The sequence below is a fragment of the Choloepus didactylus genome, chromosome 12, assembly GCF_015220235.1.
Source record: "Choloepus didactylus isolate mChoDid1 chromosome 12, mChoDid1.pri, whole genome shotgun sequence".
Classification (NCBI taxonomy): domain Eukaryota; kingdom Metazoa; phylum Chordata; class Mammalia; order Pilosa; family Megalonychidae; genus Choloepus; species Choloepus didactylus.
In genome coordinates, this window is record NC_051318.1 from 14,634,737 (window position 1) to 14,655,626 (window position 20,890).

The window sequence follows — 20,890 nt, forward strand, 5'->3', positions numbered from 1 at the left end:
TCCTGAAAGAAGAATTCATAGGTCAAAGAGTAAACCTTTACCATATTACCAAACTCATCCCTTAAAACAATTGTCCCAATTCAGCTTCTCATCTACCACAGATAACAGTGTCCTTTTCATCACACCCTCAGCAACAATGGATATCGTATTTTGAAAACCTTTGCCAGTCATATACCCCTCCATTATAATCTTAACTCATATTTCCGAAACTAATAGTGAACACTTATTTCAAATGACCACTGGACACAAGTATTTCTTGTTTTGTAAACAGTCTATTCAAGCTATTTGTACATTCTTCTATTGAGCTATTTTTCTCAGTGACTTCTAAGAGTGTTCAATATTGAGTGTATTAATTTTTTGTCATGTCATATTTCTTGTGTCTATTTCTAAAATTAGATCCTTATCTCATTAATTGCAAAACACACCTCAATTTCAGAGATCTTAAAATGTGAAAAAATAAGTAATTAAAAATGAAGTGATTTATTTTCAATTTATTATTTACCTCTCATCCTTGTACATGGGTTACATATTTTTACCTTTAACTCTTTAATCCAACTGCAGTTTATTTTTCTACATTTTGTATTTCATTGATTCTAAGGCTTTTTCTTTCATATTTTAACATTTCTGAAATCGGGACCCATCTTTTATAGATGTTCTTAGATTTGATGAGACATCGTAATGAACTATAGTAATTCTATTTTTTCCCAAGTAGTTCTATCACCTCTTCTATTGACCAATGTATGATTTTAGTATTTCTTTGATATTCTTTTATTATATTTTATAAATATTTATATATGCATAAACTTGTATACATAAAATGTGGGCCTGTTTTTAGATTTCCATGGACCTGCAATAGCTTTGCCCCAGTAACATACGTGGACTACTAGAAAAGCATCCTAACAGTTCTCCATATCCATTCTTGCCTTCCTGCAGACTATTTTCTACATAGCTGTCAGAATATTCTTCTTAAAATACAGATCTCATCATGTCTAACTACCCCAATCAAAACCCTCTAGTGACTCCTAAGTGTCCTCCGTATAATGATAAAACTCCTCAATGTGGCATATAAGGCCCTTCGTCATCTGGCATTGCCATCTCTGGAATCTGATCTTTCTATTCCATAGCTACATTGGCCTCCTATCTGTCCAAAAGAGCCAAGGTCCTCTCATCTCTAGGTCTTGATACATGTATCACTGGACACTAATACTTCAGGTACCAGGCTAATTGAAAGAGCTACTAGAAAAAAGATTAATTCTTTAGAGAAAAGCTTTTGTAGAAATTGCTAAAAAACTTTCTGGAAAGCAATTTTACAATATATACCAATAGTCTCCAAAACATCTCTCTCTTTAAGCCAATGATTCAATTTCTAGGTATATGCCCTAAAGAAATAATCAAAAATATGAACAAAAATTTATAATAAAAGCAAACAAGCAGCATTTATATATACCTGAGTCTGCTATGATTTTACAAATAGTCATCTTCAATCTAACCTAATGAAGTAGGTACTGTAATTTTCAACCACTTTATAGATGAGGAAACTGACACACAGAGAGGATGAATAACTTGAATAAAAGATCACAGCACTTGTAAGTAGTTGAGTCAGGATTTGAATCCAGACAATTTAGCTCCAGAGCTGACAGGCTTCACTACTAAAATATGCTTGCTGCCTCTCTATGTAAAGATGCTCAATACAAAATTTCCTAGAGTAAAAAATCTGGAAACAAATACCTAATAGAACAATGGTTGACTAAATTATGATATATCCACTCATAAAATTGATACTAAGCAGCCTTAAGTTATCTTTAAGAATTACTGACATTAACAAATTCTCACGTTATGTTACAGGAGAAGGAAAAGGTTACAAAAACAATATATGTATTATGATCCCAAGTTTAGAAACCATATTAATAAACATATTAAGATAGCATGTAATACATATGCACAAATCTGTCTCTTACAAAAATAAAATTTAAAATGCACAACACATGCAAAATTTGTAAAATATTAATGATCATGCAATCATCCTTAAAAGTAAAAACTTCACTACTGAATGTATAACTAATGATCTTCCAGACACAGAAATTATGAGTAAGCTAGAAGTTCCCTCAACGTGACTGTTAGAACATAAAATTACAACATTACTTACTCTTTTTATCTGATGAGCTACTAAAATCTATACCACCAAGGCCTTCACTGCCTGCAGTTGAAGTAGCTGCAGTGGTTCCTGAAGTCAAGCCCAGAGCATTCTGTCCAAGTCCTACAAATTAAGTCAAACATTATTTACACATTTCACTGAAAAGACTTTATGAAAATTTCCCATTTTCCCATGACCAAAGCACTCAAATGCTCTTGATTTGGATACTGGATTTTATTCATATTTGATTTAAGCAAATGACAAGAAACAAGTCTACGGTATGTTCTGGCAAGGACTGATAGTCTTGCTTGGATACAGTGGTATAATCTAGTTTAGATTATGTTATTTTTCTTTATTAAAAGAGTCAGAATGTATTTATTAATTCAATAAATATTGTACGCTCAACTTTTATTTGCTAGTAATGTGTGTTAAAACCCTCTCTACAAAAGCAGTTTTAGCTCGCATCCTTTCAGGTGAAAACATTGTATCCTTATGCTCTGGAACTACATGCTTTTAAATAATCTAGTACAGATTCATAAAATTTGAGAATAACATTAAGAAAATAGTATTATTATCAATGAAATTTTAAAGAACTGGTAATTTGAAAGTTTTAAAGTTAAGCAAACATCAAAATTTCATACTCCAAGTCCTTTTCATAAAACTTTTTTTATAAACAGACTTCATTAATTTAAATCCGATCTCATTGCCAAAAGAAATTAAAGGGGCTAGACTAGGGCTAGAATATAGTTAATCCTAAATCATTAATGTATACTTATGAATCAAGTAGCAAAATTTCAACTGGTGTTGATTAGTCTATATTTATGTAAGTCCATGCATTCCCAAGCTGACACAATTATTCTTGTAGGACAAGATGCTACCTTTTTACAAACAGAGGAAACAGAAGGATGTATAAATTAAGACCACAGGAAACTGAAAACTGGGTTCAAATCCTAGCGATGTGTGACAAAAACATAATGACAACAATTATAATAATTAAATTAAAATCAATGGCACCTTTAGGTTAATATACTACAAAGTAAGCAATGAATACTATGCCAAGAGTCAAAGAAAAATTAGGGCAGACCTAAAAACTCAGTAGAGAGAACACAAACTACGCTGTATTTATCCTTTTCATTTTTTTGCTTTCATAGGAATTTTTGTGAAAGATGTTTAAACATATATACTGCAAAGATATACATGGTCACCTAGTGACTTGGTAACCAGGAGGCATTTCAAATACCTATAAAGTTAGACAATAATGACAAAGATACATAGGTGAAATATCAGTACAAATTTGAACCCTACAAATTTCTACAAGTAAGAGTCTGAGTATCCTGATGCATTTTCTCCCATTCCCCCTACTTGGATTTCCTCTGTTAAATTTAGTATTTAAAAAGAGGACATAAAAACACTATAGTTTCTTTAACCAAAAACATTGGCATATTCTTTCCTTGTTCCCCACAACCAAGTAAAGTATTTGATACATATTGGTGCTCAAAAACCTTCTGAAATTAAATAGCCTTAAGTATTATTGGAAATTGTGATTTCAACATATGTCACCTTTTTCTAATCTGTAAATTGTTCAACAAAAATTCTTGATATGACATTGCTATGTGAGGTAATTATACAATTTATTCAAACAGTAGAAGAGCTTTTTTCACTCCCACAAATCCCCTCTGGCTTTTCAAAATAGGAATTTCCCATATGGTATAATACTGTCAGTGTAATTTCATTAACTTACATCTGCAATTAAGAATGCTATTAAAACGGTCATTAGTTCTTATATTAACATTACGTATAGCCAATATTCAAAATATCTGTAGAAGCCTTGACATGAGGCTAATTTTAAAGTAAACAAGAAACAAGAAATCAACCTGAAATATAAAATATTCAATAATTCCATATTCTCTGCCAGGTGAATCAATTAACATATCAGTGTTTTAAAATCTTGCATTTAAAACATGCCAATACCCTTCCCTGATGTCCATAATGGAAAGCCATTTCTAGCATTATGACTTAAAAAGTCAAGTTACTATATAATGAATTTAGGCTCTAAATGATCCACAACTATGCAACCACCATTTATTAAAAAGACAAGTTTCTCTAGAACAGTATATTGACTCCTTAAACAGGCCCCTCTTCATATTTTCTCAGTCAGTCATTTATGGAGAAACAGGAAATTTTATTTCTAAAGTATGGCTAAGATGTCCAATTATGTATGAAAAACATTTCATAATACATTTTTCATATTAAAAGAAAAACATACAGGTTAAAGTGACAAAGTGATCTGTTCAAAAGGCCAAAGTAAATATAAATATAAATATTTAATATTTCTGGAGAATAAATTACCTGATGTTGCTGTGTTTGTACTTTGGAAAAGCGAACCTCCCAAACCAGCTAAGGCTCCCCCTAAAGAGAGGCCCGTTGATGCGGTGGTTGTTGTGGCTGTTGTTCCACTCAAATTATTTAGAGTAAATCCTGTAGAAGCTATAAAAGATGAGATAGCAAACCTTCAAATGGCAACGTTATTTCTAAGAACACTGTAGAAAAATCCATATAACTTTTTAAAACACCTGATTTCCACAATAAAACTGGTTCTTTGGAAAAACTACTCAAAGACAAAATCATACATACTTAAGAGCAACAAGAAATAATAACTTTGAAGCAAAAACCAGTGACAGAAATAAGGGCTTCGCATAATACTAGAATGACACCAGGTTAACCAATTCCAGGCAGTAATAAAGAGTTTTCAACCCAGGCCACCAACTCTACGAATCCTAAGCCAAGCAAGATTTATGTGAACTCTATATCCTTTCCTGTCACCAAAACACTCCTTAAAAACAAGTAGATGTTAAAACACAGGTTTAGAGTTTACCCCTCTTGGCCTCTCTCCTTCTTTGCTCTGTAAACAGAGACCACCTCCCAAGATGGCCTCTGCTGCTTTAATGCCCAATGCTGATTTTGCTCCTTCCAAAGTCATTTGTTAGTGAGTCAAAATTGCTGAATGATTGAAATGAAATTTTTCCAAAGTTATATTTAATAAAGGTGTATACCTATATTCACTAACCAAACAAAATTAAAATATAACTATTAAACACAACTTTTTGAATTCTGCCTTACCTGCTGGAGTTGATGTCAGAGCAGATGAAAGAGTGAGACCACCAGCTGAGGTAGAAGTAATAGGTAAAGCAAATGGTGTGGCGGATGCTGCAGGTTTACTGAATCCTAAACTGAAACCTGTTGTAGATGTAGATGTAGTGGCTGGTGTTCCCGTTTTTAAAAAAAAAAAAAAAAAAAAAAAAAATCTCATTTAACCTTAAGTGTATATGTATTATACCCGTTCTCAGTTGGAATCCTACATTTTGTAGGTAAAACAAGGTGTATGTACTTGGGATGTGTGAGTTGAGACTAAATCATGAAGAAGAACAAAAAGATGGCCCTGTGGGTTAAGAAAAGCAAAGAAATATCCAATCAATGTAATACCGCAAGCCAATTTCAACTCCATCCCGAGATTTACCTAGAACAGTGTTTATCCTTCTTCCTTCCCTTCGGCATCAGAAGAATGAACCCTCTTCTTCAAGATCATTTAAACAGCCATTCTCTACACCTTAAAAGTCTCTTCCTTTTTGGCTTGTGTTTCTGTTAGGTCCCAGTGCTTTCTCTACTCCTCTTTGCACCTCCTTTTCAGTCATCTTTTATAGATCATCCTCTGTTGACTTCTTAACCGATATTCCCTAGGATTCCATCCCTTCCTGAATGATCTCAACTACTTTCAGAATTTTGACTTTACATGCGAGTCTAAATCCATAGCTACCTGAGTTTCCAATAGGAATCTTTACCTTGGTGCCCCTTTGGATCCCAACATGTCCAGAGCTGAACTCTTATCTCTCTTCACAAAAGTTTCCTAAATTCCCCACTTGATCAATTTGGTTCCTCAAGACAGAAAACACAATCATCCTTGATATCTCTTCTCTCCCCTACATTCCATTAGTTACAAATTCTGTCAATTCTATGTCAGAACAATCCCTAGATTCCAGGCATCCTAAAATACCTTAGTGCAGGTCATCTTTCTCTCAAGAAATATTACAATAATATCCTAATTTGTTGCTCTGACATCAGTTTCTTCCAACTTCCAATCTATCCTTGGAATTACCTCAGTTACCAAAAGAGGGGGAAATAAACATCCTGGTGATTCCCTCTGATTTAAAGTTTCCATTAGGCTCATAGTTCTCTAAAATAAAGGCTAAAGGATTAGCATACAACCATCCTTCACTATATGGTCCCAACCTGCTCCTAAAATGTCCTGTCTGCCTACCATTTTTACTTCTGAATCATAGGCTCCAAGTAAAAAACATTTTTTATATTTCCCTGAACCCTTTTAAGATCGGGCCTTTGCACTTCTCTGCCTGGAATAGTTTTCTGCCCACAAAATAAACTCCTACTCTCTTCTTCCTCTTCCTTCCACAATGCCTTTCATACACTGGTTAGAGCATTTACAGATGACAGAGGAACATATTAATATGCATGCTAGTTGGTTCACCTCAGAAGACTGAATTCCTTGAAGGCAGAAACCACATGTTGCTCACTCAGCAGTCCCTGATGTCACCCTCAGTGCCACCACCACCACCAGAACCACCGCACCGACAGCCAATGTTGACTGTTCAAGACGCAGTGCTGGGCATGTCCTATGTATTTGTTCATTTACTAATTAACAGTATTATTCCTATTTTACAGTTGAGGAACCTGAGGCTTAAAGAGGATATGTAACTTTATCCAGAGCCACACAGTTAGGAAGTAGAAGTTGCTCAAAAAAATATGAAATGAATAAATGTATAGATGAGCAGCACTTTGGCTTAGTCAGATATGCTTCCAGATTGCCCTGCCTGAAACTGCAAATTACTGCCAGTTACAGTACTTTGAAATCATGTATGGGTTCTTTAGCAGGCTCACAAAACAAGAGGACCAAATTGCTTGCCCTTGTAGCTAATCCTGTCCAAAACTCTGGCAGTAAACAGATATATTGTGCTTTGCAGCATCCAAATAGGCAAGTAGCAACCAAACGAAGAAAGTTGCTACTTCTTAATTTAAATTTAAAAGGCCCCTCAATTTCCTTTCATCCCTCATTTCCTTTCACATTATTTACTGCCGTCCAGATTTCAGGACCATTCCTTCAGCTATAGAGAACCATGTTTGTGACCTGGAAGGGAATCTAAAACTTTTCAGTCCAATATCCTTATTTGAATACTAAAAGCTCCCAGAAATTACATGACTATCTTAGGCCTCACAACTATTTGCAAATACAACCAGGTCTTAATCCCAAGACTTCTGACTTCCAGTTTAGTGCTCTTCCCTCTACAAAAGGACTCAAAAATACTGGGAACCATAAGGTGAAACAGGTTTCCACATTAAAACCATTTTTGTATTAAAATTTTTTTTCCAAATTATCAAAAGATCCTAGAAAATCACTTATTTCTTAAAATATTCAAATACTGGAAAGTTCTTTGATAATTCAGTATCCATGATCTATATTCAGTTTCTTAAAAGCTTTCTCCTCTACCCCAGCTCTGCGAGATATTAGAAAAAGAAGAGTAGAAAGATCGCTCAACTAGTTTAAGTTATTAGAAAACCACAGATCTGGGATCTTTCCTCAAATTCTTACCCCGAGTTAATCCTGTAGTTATAGGTGTTGCTATTCCTGGGGACAAAAAGAGAAATAAAATTTAATCATCAATGGAGGATGCCATTCTTTTGGTTTATCTGTCATAAGGGAAAACTTGGAATCAACCTCAAGGGAGTGATACCACTTCTAAGACCACAGTATCTTCTACCACAATCACTAAGTAACAAGCATTTTGCCTATAGCATTGGTTTTCATATTACAGGCTACATGTATGTAATTTGATTAATTAGGAAATAAGACTTGTAAAATGGAAACTATTGCTTGTAACAAAATTAGGCAAGAAGGAATAAAGACAGTCCAAGCAAAACACAGGAACACCAAACAGTCTCAAGGCTAACTAACTGGCCTGCTCACATTTACTTCTGCAGGTCTTTTATTTTCTATATGTGGTTTTGAAATGTGCTGCAGTCAAAGCAAAAAGTGATAACATAGACCATGAGGCTTTGAGGGTATACAGCAAAGGGTAAACAAGGAAACAAATTTTTTAAATGGTCATTTCTAGTGAAACATTCAGTCATCTTTCTTATTGAAATGTCCACCAGGAACTTTCAAGTCCTTTACACTTCTTGCCCTTTTCCCATTGAAACAATTGTTTTAATGCAACAATTTAAATCAAGTTATAATGTGTTATGATGTTATAGCAAAACAGAATGCTGTCTGTCTCCCATCTATGTTAAATTAATATTCCAAATTGTTAAACAACTTCAAAAACTATCTTCACTGAAATAAAATGGGGCATTATATAATCTAACATAAAATTTATAACTACCTTAATTCATTATACTTGAAAGAAGGTATCAATGTTTGTATAGGATTTTTTCCCCTTCCTTATACTGGACTAGATCATAGCCTATGATGGATCCTTAATTCCAAATCCCTGTATTTATTTTGATCTTAGTATTTGACTTTTTAGGTCTTCCACCCTGATTCTTTACAGTGACAACTGTGTAAAGGGAAGAGACACAGAATGGAACCTGAAGAACAAAAAATCCCAGCCCACTCCCTAAAAATGTAACAATCCCTCTTACCTGTATTTGTTCCTCCTAGAGTGAACCCAGTGGCAGATTTAGATCCAAAAAGCCCAGTTCCAAAACCTCCCGAAGGAGCAGATGTAGTTGCTGGGGTTGCAGTGCTTCCAAGAGTTCCAAAATTGAGCCCCACAGAAGGGTTACTGGTTTATTAAAAAAAAAAAAAAAAAAAAAGTCTACTAGACCCAATATTCACTTAAGAAAACATAAAAATTAACTCTTCAGGGTTAATTATTTTCTTCATTTAATGTATCTAATACATTTCTCTTGAGCCAAACTAAACAGCATATTTTCCTTTAACAAACAAGTTTAATATTTTTCTGTTCTCCTTAAAAATAAGTCTTCATGTAAAAGTATTCTTTAAAAATACCAGTAATTAATACCAACAAGTATATATTTAAAAATGGTGAAAATGGGACATTTTGTTATGTGTCACCACAATAAAAAAATTATCCTAAAGAAAAAAACCAATACCAGTTGGGTGGTTTGAAGCTGGGTATACACCAGAAAAACATGTTCTTGAATCTAATCCATTCCTGGGGGTATAAACCCATTCTAAGTAGACCTTTTGATGAGACTACTTCAGTTAAGGTGTGACCCACCTCATTCAGAATGGGTCTTAATCCTATTAGTGGGGTCCTTCATAAAAGGAATGAATAGAGAGAGAGAGAAAGGGAGAAAGCCATGGAAGCAAAGAAGCTGAAATCAATAAAACCCGGAAAGGAAAGGAGAGATCAGCAAATGCCACCCCATGTCTTGCCAAGTGGCAGAGGAGCCAAGGATCTCCAGCAGCCGGTCTTCAGGAAGAAAGCATAGTCTTAATGATATCTTGATTTGGACATTCTCCTGGCCTCAACTGTAAGCGAATAAATTCCCATTGTTTAAGCCAACCCATTTCATAGCATTGCTTTAAGCAGCCTAGGAAACTAAAACACCAGTCTTCCAGAAAAGCATACTCTAGCAATTAGGATTTCAGAAATCACACCTATTCTGTTCTACCAGTTTTTATTTCTATGACTGAACTCTGCATATTTTCAAACAGCCATAGGAAATTGTATGAATATGGACCACTTTCCTTTTGAATGACATAGGAACAGTTAACATTTCTAAATTCATTTGTTCTTCCCCAATGTTAATATAAACAAAATAAACACCTTTTTGTGTGTATAATGTATTTTACAGTAATGGAAGTGGCTGAGGTTGTGTGGCTGTGACCTGTGACGTTCTTTGGAGTTTGCTTTCTGACTGCTTGTTGAGTCGTGCTTTGAAGGTTATCACTGTTATGTATGTGTGTTGGAGTTCATAAGAAAAAATAAATTTTTTTTTTAAAAATTATTTGGGAAAAAAAAAAAAGGTAAAACATTCCAGAAACAGAAAAGTCCTTCTAAATTGTCTTTCGCACCTCTCTATTGCTACGTTACCATATTTATGGGAATAGGAAAGGCAGTGTATGATCAGGTATCTTGCTACCAAAAAACAGTAAGAAGAATTTGGGGGAGATATCCTGCAAGAGTAAAACACAAAGCAAACTTACCCTCTATCAAGGTTATCTGTTCATCAGCAGAAATTCTCTTCAGAGAGTTTTAGAAAGTTTAAAAAGAGCAGCTAAGATGTAAACAAGTGAATATGAACAAAGTTTACAACTTTTCAACTGTTCTTATCATGCTTCACAGGATCAAATTTGCTCTCTACAGGTGGGAAAGCAAATCACGAAAATATACAAAAAATCTTGATTTGAGACATTAAAAATCATGTAGAAGAGTTAAGAGAGATTTTAACATGTATACATAATGGGAAATCCCATTTATTTGATAAACTTACTTTCATTACTTCCCTCCCTGATCTTCCATAAAAATATAAACTCGAGAGAACCCATTAAAAAATGTAAAGGCCCTGAGATGTTTCAATTTTGAGACATTTCAATTTAAGGGGAAGGCAGCAGTGCTGTGATAGGGTTCCAATACGTTCTGCCACTTGCTGGTACTTGTGTGACACTGCTTTACCTTTTTGAGCCTCTATTTCCTCATGTGCAGGATAGGAATAACAGCACCCACTTCACTTAATAAAGATTAAGAGAAGACCAAGATGAAATATAGATTAAGACAGTGTGCAGGGCAAAATAACCTCCCTCGATAAATGTTACTACCACTATCATTAGGAATACTAATGAACACAATTAAACACATTATGCACAAGGCACTACTCCAGGTAGCAAGGGAGGGCAAAGATAACTAAACTGCCCTGCCTTACCAAGAGGCTAAGATAAAGCAATAACTGTCATCCAAGGCAGAATTCTCCAGGTTACTTGGGTTCAGACTTCATCAATTCCATCATCAGCCCAAACTGATTATGTTTTCTGCCTACATTGGGCATTTATAGGGATAAGAACATTATGATGAAATAGCAAAAATTTATACTTTCAACAAGTTTATAATCACTAAAAGGCAGATTATAATTAAATACCAAATTACAGCAAACAGATATTGTTGAAATTTGAGGTAAATAGCTAATCACCCTGAAGGGAGTGGAGAGAGAGGAGCTTAAGGATGTACAACTTGAGATGAGTCATCAACATTGAAAAATGATCCTTAAGAGCAAGTACCTGAGTACCATTGGGGTTGGGGGAAAAAGGGGATAGAGCAGGGCTGCAAGATCTCATTGACAATTAAAGCATAGAACTTTAAATATTTAATCTACTGAAAAATTAGGGGTATTTCAGGAAACATTCTCATATATTTTAAAGATATCAAATTAGAAAAATGGTTATTATGCTCCCCTTCCTCCAAACACATCAGTGATCTCATTTTTTTAAAGCTGTGCCCTACTGCTATTCCATAAATGTACAAATGATGAACAATGAAAGGTATGTATTTTCAGACAATGAATTAAACTTTTTAAAAATTTCTTGATAACTGAAGAGACTGAGAAGTTCATGACTAAAACTGAAAACATTATTAAAGACACACATCAAAGAGAAAAACCTTTCATTTTATACTCCAGAAGAGAAGCAAAAGAGGAATTTCTCTGTGACAGAGTAATTTACTTTAAGAAAAACAAAAGCTAAACAAAACACCACCAATTATTGCCTTAACCCAGTATTATCTGCTAGGATGCACTGTTAAAAAGCGAAGTTCGCTCCATTGGGTCAGGAATGTTATTTTAAGTTCCCCTGCTTGCTACAACTGTGGGTTTAGGAGCTAACATAATAACTAATGCTTATCCAGCATTTACCAAGATGCATTTAAAGGATGCTAAATACTTTCCATGCTTTTACCTATTCGACAACTCCGAATTGGAACTGTGAAGAGACAGTCATCAGGCAGCACCAGGAGAAATCAAGCCTCCAAGCCAGTACTCTAACCGGCAGATGTCAGGCATCGCTTTCATTCATTTATCTAAAACTTTCTAAAGCCTGTGTAAATCTTTCTAGTATATTACCTAATAATTCATTTATTCAGTCATTCAGCAAGTTATCAGGCCTCTGTTTTGTGCCAGCACTTTCATAGGGACTGAGAATGGCATGGTGAGTAAGACTTAGACTCTGTCCTCAGGAAGTTTCCAATCAGTGTGAGAAATAGATATTCATTAACTCAACAAATATGAACTGAGCACCAGGCACTACATCCACTGGAAAAACAGTGTGAAAAAGACAGATAAGGTCTCTACCTTCATGGAGCTTACATTCTAGTGCTGGGATCAGATAACAAACTAGTAATTAAAACAAACAGATTACAGCTGTGAAACGGTGCTGTAAATATAGAGTACTATGAGAGCAGAAACCTCTAGACAGATAAGTCAGAAATGTTTCTCCAGGGAAGTGACACTTTTGAGTCTCAAAAGGTTAAGAAGGCAAGGAGAGGCTAAACCTGCTTATAATTGTGCCTTAGAGTCTCCCCCTGAGTACCTCTTTGTTGCTCAGATGTAGCCCTCTATCTCTAACTAACTCACCTTGGCAGGTGATCTCACTGCCCTCCCCATGTGGGACCTGACTCCCAGGGGTATAAATCTCCCTGGCAATGCAGGATATGACTCTCAGGATGAATCTGGACCCGGCATCGTGGGATTGAGAACATCTTCTTGACCAAAAGGGAGATGTGAAATGAAACGAAATAAAGCTTCAGTGGCTGAGAGATTTCAAACGGAGTCGAGAGGTCACTCTGCTGGACATTCTTATACACTATATTCACTTTTTAGGTTTTAATATATTGGAATAGCTAGAAGTAAATACCTGAAACTACCAAACTCCAACCCAGTAACCTTTTAAACTTATTTTTATTTTTTATTCTTATTCTGATTCTTTCTGGTGTAAGGAAAATGTTCAAAAATAGACTGGGGTGATGAATGCACAACTATAGGAAGGTACTGTGAACAGCTGATTGTACACCATGGATGACTGGTATGTGAATACATCTCAATAAAACTGAATTAAAAAAAAAAAAAAGAACCATGAAATGTTCAAAATGTCCCAAACTGCAGCACTGCAGCGGAATTTGAATTTTCAGGGAGAAACCTAATCGTCCTCCTTACAAATTTCCATTCATTAAGTGCCTCTAACACTCCACGATAAACTATTATTTCATTCATTCGTTCCACTTTCATTCCACGCTTAAGACGCACGCATCGCTAAGGCTCTGGAGTGTGAAACCCCAGGTCCTTTTACCAGGCAGATCCCACTCGGTGGGAACAATGCCTGACTCCTCCGTGGCTTCCGGAGACCTCACAAAGGCCGCCTCCCCTCCTTCCCACCAGGCCGCCGGCGGCAGGGTGGCGGACAGGGGACTACGAGGTCGGCAGCTCGGCCGGCGCAAATCTCCGGTCCCACAGAGACAAAGGCCAAGGGGAGGGGCCCACAGGGAGTCCCACGGGCGAGGACCCGGGCCGAGAAGGAGAGGAAGAGCGGTTACCTAGACGCCCCGGTTCCGAAGGAGAAGCCACCGGCCGTGCCGCCGGTGGTGGAGCCCAGAGTCCCGGTGCCGAAGGAGAAACCGGTGGACATGGTTGCACCCTGTGCCTGGCGCCGTCCGCGAGCTGAGAGTAGTCAGGACGCTCCTCTCGCCTCAAAGCCGCTGCGGGCCCGGAAGCATTGCTCTAGTCCATGCCGGACCCGGCGGGAACTTCAAGCCCGGGTGACCAGGCCAAGGGGGTGGGCCGACGCGCGCACGCAGCCCATCGGGAGCGAGCCCGCCGCGCACAGCACCCTGGGAAGAGGGTGCGGTCGACGTGCCGGGTGCGGTCGACGTGCCGCGCACGGCACTCTGGGACAAGGGTGGGTCGATGCGCTGGGGTATCGCGTTGAAGTGTGTGCCCTGACTTAAAATAGAAGAAAAAAAGGAAAACAACCGTTCTTTCGTTTTTCTTTTAGTTCTTCTATTTGGCATCTGTGCTGACGTAATCTATATTTTATGGCGTTGAATCTCAATTATTGCTTTTATACTGCCTCCTGCCAAAAGGACGAGCAGAATAACAGAATGGGCAAGGGCCCCATTGACAATCAACAAGCACTTCCTTTTGCGAAAAAGAAGGCGACTAATAATTCACTCAGCTGGTCGAGGAGTTGAGCATCGACTCGGTGCTCAGTAACATTCTGAGACTGTCCGCTCTCAGCGCGGACGATGCAGCCACGGATAGGGCTCCGAGACGCCCCGATAAATTTTGTGGGGTGGCGACGTGGGGCTGTGCGAGGTGCTGAGGGAACCTAATTGTCCATGCTCCCTGAACGTCATATGATTTAGACATGTCGATAAATAGTGTGAAGGGGAGGGATACGAAAAATATAGAAGTATAATATTCGGCGAAATTTATTATTTTGGTAACGTAAGAAAAATTTACCTTCGAAGAAAATATCTTGGGCGGAAGGGTCGTGACGGGGGGACATTTGGGTCTTTATTTTTCCATCAGGGATTGTTTCATTAGCCTCCGTTAAGTAGTTTTCTACCTGCTGTCTCTTTCAATAAAATCCATTCCATAAGCAACCACCAGATTAGTTTTCCTAAAATACAGTTCTTACCAAGACGCAGTCTTGATCAAAAACTTAAGTGATTTTTTTGGTCTGGCCCTCAAGGTCCTCCCTATGACCCATCTTTCTCACTTCCTCTCTCACAAATCCCCTTATCGCAACACTTTCTCCTGTGTTGAGCCTGGGCGTTCCCACTCTGTTTCCATAATTAAAAAGAAATAAATAGCATTTAAAATATTATGGAGATTGCAATGGGAATGATAAATAAGAAAAGGGAAGGAACATGTTTGAACACTTATAAAGGAAAAATTCATAGTAAATTACTGAACGGGAAGAGAAAATATATTACAGGTTTTACAGCTTCGGCTATCTAGACAATGTTATTTTCAATGACGGCTAAAACCTACAGTAGTTCTTTGTGACTTAAAAAAAAAAAGTGGATTCAGATAATTTTTGTAGGAAGATAGAAAGCTGCTCCTTACATCTTTTCATTCCCTAGTATATTCTTTTCAAAACTTTTGAAGAATACCACATAGTAAGAGCAAAATACTTGGTACTAAAAAATTTTAATTAATGAAGACATGTAAGATTAGCTGGATGAAAAGAGTATGTAAAATCTAGTAGGAACTAATGCAAGATATTTGTGATAGGGAAAACTGGTTATGGGATATACAGGAATTATTTGCAATAATTCTGCAAATTTAAAGCTGTTTTAAAGTTAAAAGTTCATTAGGTAATAAAGAAGGGAAGCAGGAAGTAGCAATAAAAGGGTTTTTGGGGGGAGCATTTAAATTAACAAGCAAACAATTCTTTCAGTTTTGTTTTATAAAAATTGTAGTATGACACTCCTGCTGTATCTGGAAGAGTGTTTAAAATTATGCTGCAATAGAAAATGGCCCCTAAAAATCCCACAGGGAGGAGCACTACTGAGAGAGAAACTGGAATATTTGATGACCAGTGTTCTAATCTATCGCATGCCAGTAGATGAACCAAATGTAAGACTGAACCTCAGAGATCCTATTTCATCTCCTATATGTTCTGCTGATTGTCCTGTTAAAAAGAAGAAAGAAAGAAAAAACACTTTACATCCTTAAATTTTACAGAATCAAAACTTCAAAGAAAGCAGTTTCAATAATCCCAATTGTTATCAATTGAAAGCTTGACAATAAAATGGCAAAAACCTGAGCTTTGTGTCTACTCAAGCCCTTAAAGCCTGCCCTCCAGCCAAGCAAAGCCATGGAGCACTGCGATTTGGTTTAACATCCCTTACCTAGTGAGAGTAACCAACCCTTATTACAAAGGATGTTCCAAATATCACTGTCTTTGAAATCATGGAACCTCAACTCAGTCATGAGTCAGTTCTGTGTGAATTACTGCTTCCCAAAGATGAAGCAAGTGATTCAGATTCTCAATTCTATGGCAAGTCACTTTGTTTCCTGTTTAGAAACTCCATCTTTTGTTGATTAGCTGCTGGCTGGTTGATGACCTGTTAATGTCAAAATCAGAATGAATTATCTTAAAGGCAATAATAGCACTGTAAAAAAAAAAATTCCTAATTTGTATTTGCATCAACCTATATGAACAGGCTTGTTTCATTGGTGTATTCAGATCATTCCAATCCATTCAGAGGCATCAGTTAAGTGGTTCTAACACAAAAAGGAAGTGGAATATGAAGTTATTTAAAAGGATGTGTGGTATCCATGGTTGTGAACCTCAGAAATATTCAATGCAGAAGTTACCTTTTAGAAACTACATATAAACAGTTGTCTTCAGTCACAGCCTCTTGAAAATTTTTCTCAAAAAGGGTCTTTCTTAAGATTTCATTAGTGTCCTTCCTCTTTAGAAACCCAATTAAATTCTCAAATGATTCAACAACCAAATGTACATAAAAGAGACAGATCAAGGCAAATGTGGCAAGATGTTAAAAATGGATGATTCCACAAGCAAGGTATGCTCATTGTACTTCTCTTTCAACTTTTCTGTAGGTTTAAATTTTTCAAAATAAAACATTAAGGGGCACAATACTTTAAGTGTAATTAACAAAGCTGAGTGTGAGTATGGTTGAAAAAGGAAAGCTAGGGTCATGTATGTCACCAGAAGAAAAGCTAGAGGATTAAAACTGGGACTGTATAACTTAGTGAAACTTAGTGTGGATGATGACAGTAATTAATTGTGCAAATATATTCAAGTTCTTACAATGAACTAGAACAAACATATGTAACTATTACAAGGTGTTAACAATAGTGTGGTATACAGAAAAAATTTAATTAATACAAACTGAGGTCTATCGTTAACAGTAACATTGTAATATTCTTTCATTAATTGTAACAAAGGCACTATACCAAAGCTAAATGTCAATGATAGGAGAATATAAAGGCTATGGGATTTTTTTTTTTCAGAAGAAAAAAAATTGGCTGTGGTGATGGATGCATAACTATGTGATTATACCAAGAGCCTTTGATTGTACACTTAAGATGGATTGTACAGTGTGTGAATAAAACTGTTGAAAAAAAAAGTTAACGGGTAAAAACCTAAAGCTAAAACAAGTGTTCCCAATCACAGTTCAGAACATTGGTTGTCTATTTCCCGATAAAGTTTTCACTCATTACCCCAAAATGAGAAAAATTTCATGAAGCTAAATGTATTTAATTCAAACTGTGGTAATTTATTTTGAAATTGTGTCCCCCCTACGGTGGGAGTGAGGGATGGGAAGTGAAAAGTAGTTTTAATGACCTAGTGATGATAGTAGCTGATAGTTATGGCAAGTTGAATTATGTACCCCAGGAAAATAAACATGTTCTGAATCTTAATACCATTGCTGTGGATGTGAACCCATTGTAAATAGGACCTTTTGAACATGCTATTTTTAGTTAAGGTGTGGCCAGCTGAAGCAGGATGGGTCTTAACCCCATTCCTGGAAGCCTTATAAAAGAGAAAGCCAAGGGGAGGAGCAAGAAGTAGGAAGTCAATGGAACCTGAAAGAGAAAGGAGAGGACAGTGCCGTGTCCTCCTGAACTTCCTGAAGGTGTGCCTCAATCTCTGTAACTATTAGGAATGAAATGTAATAGTTGGCAGAAACATTGTGAGGAAACAAAGGCATGTAGCTGTAGAGAAGGAAGCCTGATTGAGAAACATTGGAGGTTATATTTGTGTCAGCAGAAAACTCATGTGAGATGGAAAGAAAGACATTATGTATGGCTGTGGCTAGATGGTCAGTATCAAATGTCATTATAAATTAATTATCTGGCAGTCTGTGATTCTAACTTTTTTAAATTTGTAGAAATGTACTCAGAATGTAGGAGGCTATGTAAGGTACTACCAAAGACCAAGGATAAGATCAGGAAAAGAAATCAGGTAGTGCCAACACAAAATAAATCAGAGTAGCTATCTAGTTGCCAACAATATTCGTTCTTCCTTTTTTCCTTAAAATCCCAATTTTGTCAAGGTAGCACAATAACCAAATAAATACTACACATCTCAGCCTCCTTTATAGGTAGAGGTGGCTGATTAGATATGAGAGAGATGTGAGGTGAGAATTCCAGGGTGGCTCTTTTAGAAGGGGACAGATAGCTAGCATATATCCTTTTTGCCCTTCTCCCCTTCTTCCTTTCTGCTGCCTGGAAATTAGACACAGTGGCTGGATCTTCAGTGGCCGTATTTGACTCTAAGTGGCCTTACGAATGGAAGTTATATGCTAAGGGAGATATAATAGAAAAATAGTATGAGCCTAGATCCCTGATGAAACCACAGAGACTCCATATCATCACTGTATTGCCTACATTCAGACTTCTTTTAAATAAGAGGAAAATCAGCTTCTATTCTGTTAAGAGTCTTTCTTGTATTATAGTAGGGTCTCTATTATCCACGAAATTTAGTTTACCATCCTTAGTAGGAATCCGCTCTAAAAGAAGAATTTCATGTGCGTTACTGAGCAAACCTAGGAAATGCCCAAGATTGAACTAGCTTTCCAAAATATAGGACTGGAATATAACAATAAAAGCAACAAGGACAACAATCTGTTATCTAGTTAATTGTCTTGAAACATGCTAATAGAAGGACAGTGATTCTTATCTAGTGTCAAAAAAGGGAGCCAAAGAGGAAGAATTTATCAGCATTTATGTATCTCTTCTTTCAAGGAAACTAGTCACTGTATCAGATGAGTATTCTAGGCACTACACAGATGTACTGCAGCTGTAAGCAGGAATACGTTGGTAAGTCTTCTCCATAGCATAGATAAAATTTCCCTCCACTGTCTAATTACATTTGCTCTGATCAATATCCCCATTACTTAATTAGAGCTCTTTTGGTTGTAAGGAATAGAGATCCTCTCAAAGCAGTTCAAGCACAGTGGGTGCATATATGGGCGAGACATGGGAAGAGAGTGTTATTTTACAGATGCAGAGAAGTTTCAAGGGAATCTGGAAAAAGAGGACTAGCCAGGCCTTGGAGCCAGATGGTGTGAAATACAGTGGAGAGAGTTGCACCTACTGCGGGGAACTGAGAAGTGCTGGAGGCCCCAGAGGTGGGGGGAAGTGTTAATTAATTCACCGGGTGCCCCAAGGGAGAAAGAAGAGGCATTCAGACATCTGTCACACACACAGCAGTGATGCTCCATTATAATAGCACGAGTCAAGTATGATCTGGTCCTCAGGGAGCAAAAGCAGAAACTAGCAAGCAAGTGGGGAGGAGGTAGAATACGATTGTACTAAGTCCTCCCACCCCTGCCCCCACCGAAATCCCCACTGTTACCAAACCTGGGGTGTGAAAGGAGAGGGGAAGAGATTTAATAGGACACAAGGCCAAATTTTTATTTCTGTTAGACTGGGCTGTTTGATTCCTAAAAATTAGATTGTTCTAAAACCAAAGAGTGACTGGTACTGCTCTAGGATCTGTTGAGGGTCCAGTTGAGGAGAGGGGAAGGGAAAGCCCACAAAGCAGGCTTGAGGGATAGTGGTAAGGAAAAGGGAAGTTGATACCTACTTGTACCCCACAGAACCCAGTTTCAGTAAAGAAGCTGCATAGAATAGGGCATGGCTACTGTGTTAACCAATATCAATAGCAGGTACAAATGGACTGAAAGACCAGCCATAGATTCCATGTGGTCATCATCAGGATTTACTTATCTAAAGAGAGAAAAAGTAGCACAATCAGGATACTCAGGAAAATGAGTAGTAAACTTCTGTGGAAACAAACAAAGAACACCCAGATGAGAACAAACAAAGGCTATCTATTCAGGGCTTATTATAGCAAGGGGATCAGCCACCATCACTTGCATTTGGCATAGACTCAAAGGCAAGCAAAGGAGTGGAAAAGCTTTTTAGCAGAAAAGGGGGAAGACTGGTTGGAGACAGCATGAGGAGGTTGGAGGCAGGCTGATTAGGAGTGGGGCATCCTATGTGATTGGTTATGGGAGCATATTTGGCTTTCTCCAGTTGGTCCCAATATACTTGGCACCTTGCTGGCAACAGTGCCAAGCAGAAACCCATTCCAGGTTCAGGACTCTCACTGAGGAAAGAATTCAGAGACGAAAGGAGCCAGCAGAAATAAGTAGTAAAGTTTATTAAGGAAATAGAGAAAGAAGACATGCTAAAGAGATAACATGGGCATGTTCCAGGGAGAAGCATGGGCTGAGTGGGAGTGGGTTGCTGTATTGTACAGGAAAGTTTTATTGTGATCTTCTTATCTCGATCTTTGAATACCTGAAGTCTTCTTTGTTCTAGGAGGAGATCCTTATCACAGTGATGAGAACTTGTGACCTGCCCTCACATATCTAAAATTTGTCTTTAGGTGGATGTTTAACAACCTTTATGACCTCATGTTTTTTGTCATTAACTGAGAATATGATTTGGGCCCATAATTTTACAAATGTTTATGGTTTGGGGAGACTTCAGAGCTTTAGGGGAAATTTTGGCTCCATGAAGTCTGCAGTTGGAGCTTTGCAGGTTTGCACTACCTCTTTTGAAGCTGAATATAAGGCCAGGGACCACAGCCTTGGTGCCCTGTTCTATCCTGCCTCACTAAATTGGATGAGGGGGCAATAAATAGGGAAGCTGTCAGTTGTTGATCAAGTCCTGGCTATTTTGGGTTTATTG

The 20,890-nt window shown here is 37.2% G+C and overlaps 1 protein-coding gene across 2 annotated transcripts in view; it reads right to left on the reverse strand.

Moving 5' to 3' along the window:
• Window positions 1-14,023, reverse strand: part of NUP58 (nucleoporin 58) — a 36,946-nt gene extending 22,923 nt beyond the window's left edge. Inside the window, exons 1-6 of one of the 2 annotated variants that reach the window (XM_037800275.1) lie at window positions 13,747-14,023; window positions 8,843-8,985; window positions 7,794-7,829; window positions 5,255-5,395; window positions 4,484-4,621; window positions 2,147-2,257 (exon numbers count right to left, since the gene is read on the reverse strand). In XM_037800275.1, the coding sequence (XP_037656203.1) occupies window positions 2,147-2,257; window positions 4,484-4,621; window positions 5,255-5,395; window positions 7,794-7,829; window positions 8,843-8,985; window positions 13,747-13,838 (661 nt within the window). In that variant the 5' untranslated portion in view covers window positions 13,839-14,023. The remainder of the gene's footprint in view (window positions 1-2,146; window positions 2,258-4,483; window positions 4,622-5,254; window positions 5,396-7,793; window positions 7,830-8,842; window positions 8,986-13,746) is intronic. The other variant, XM_037800276.1, reaches the window with a different exon arrangement.
• Window positions 14,024-20,890: the final 6,867 nt, after the last annotated feature.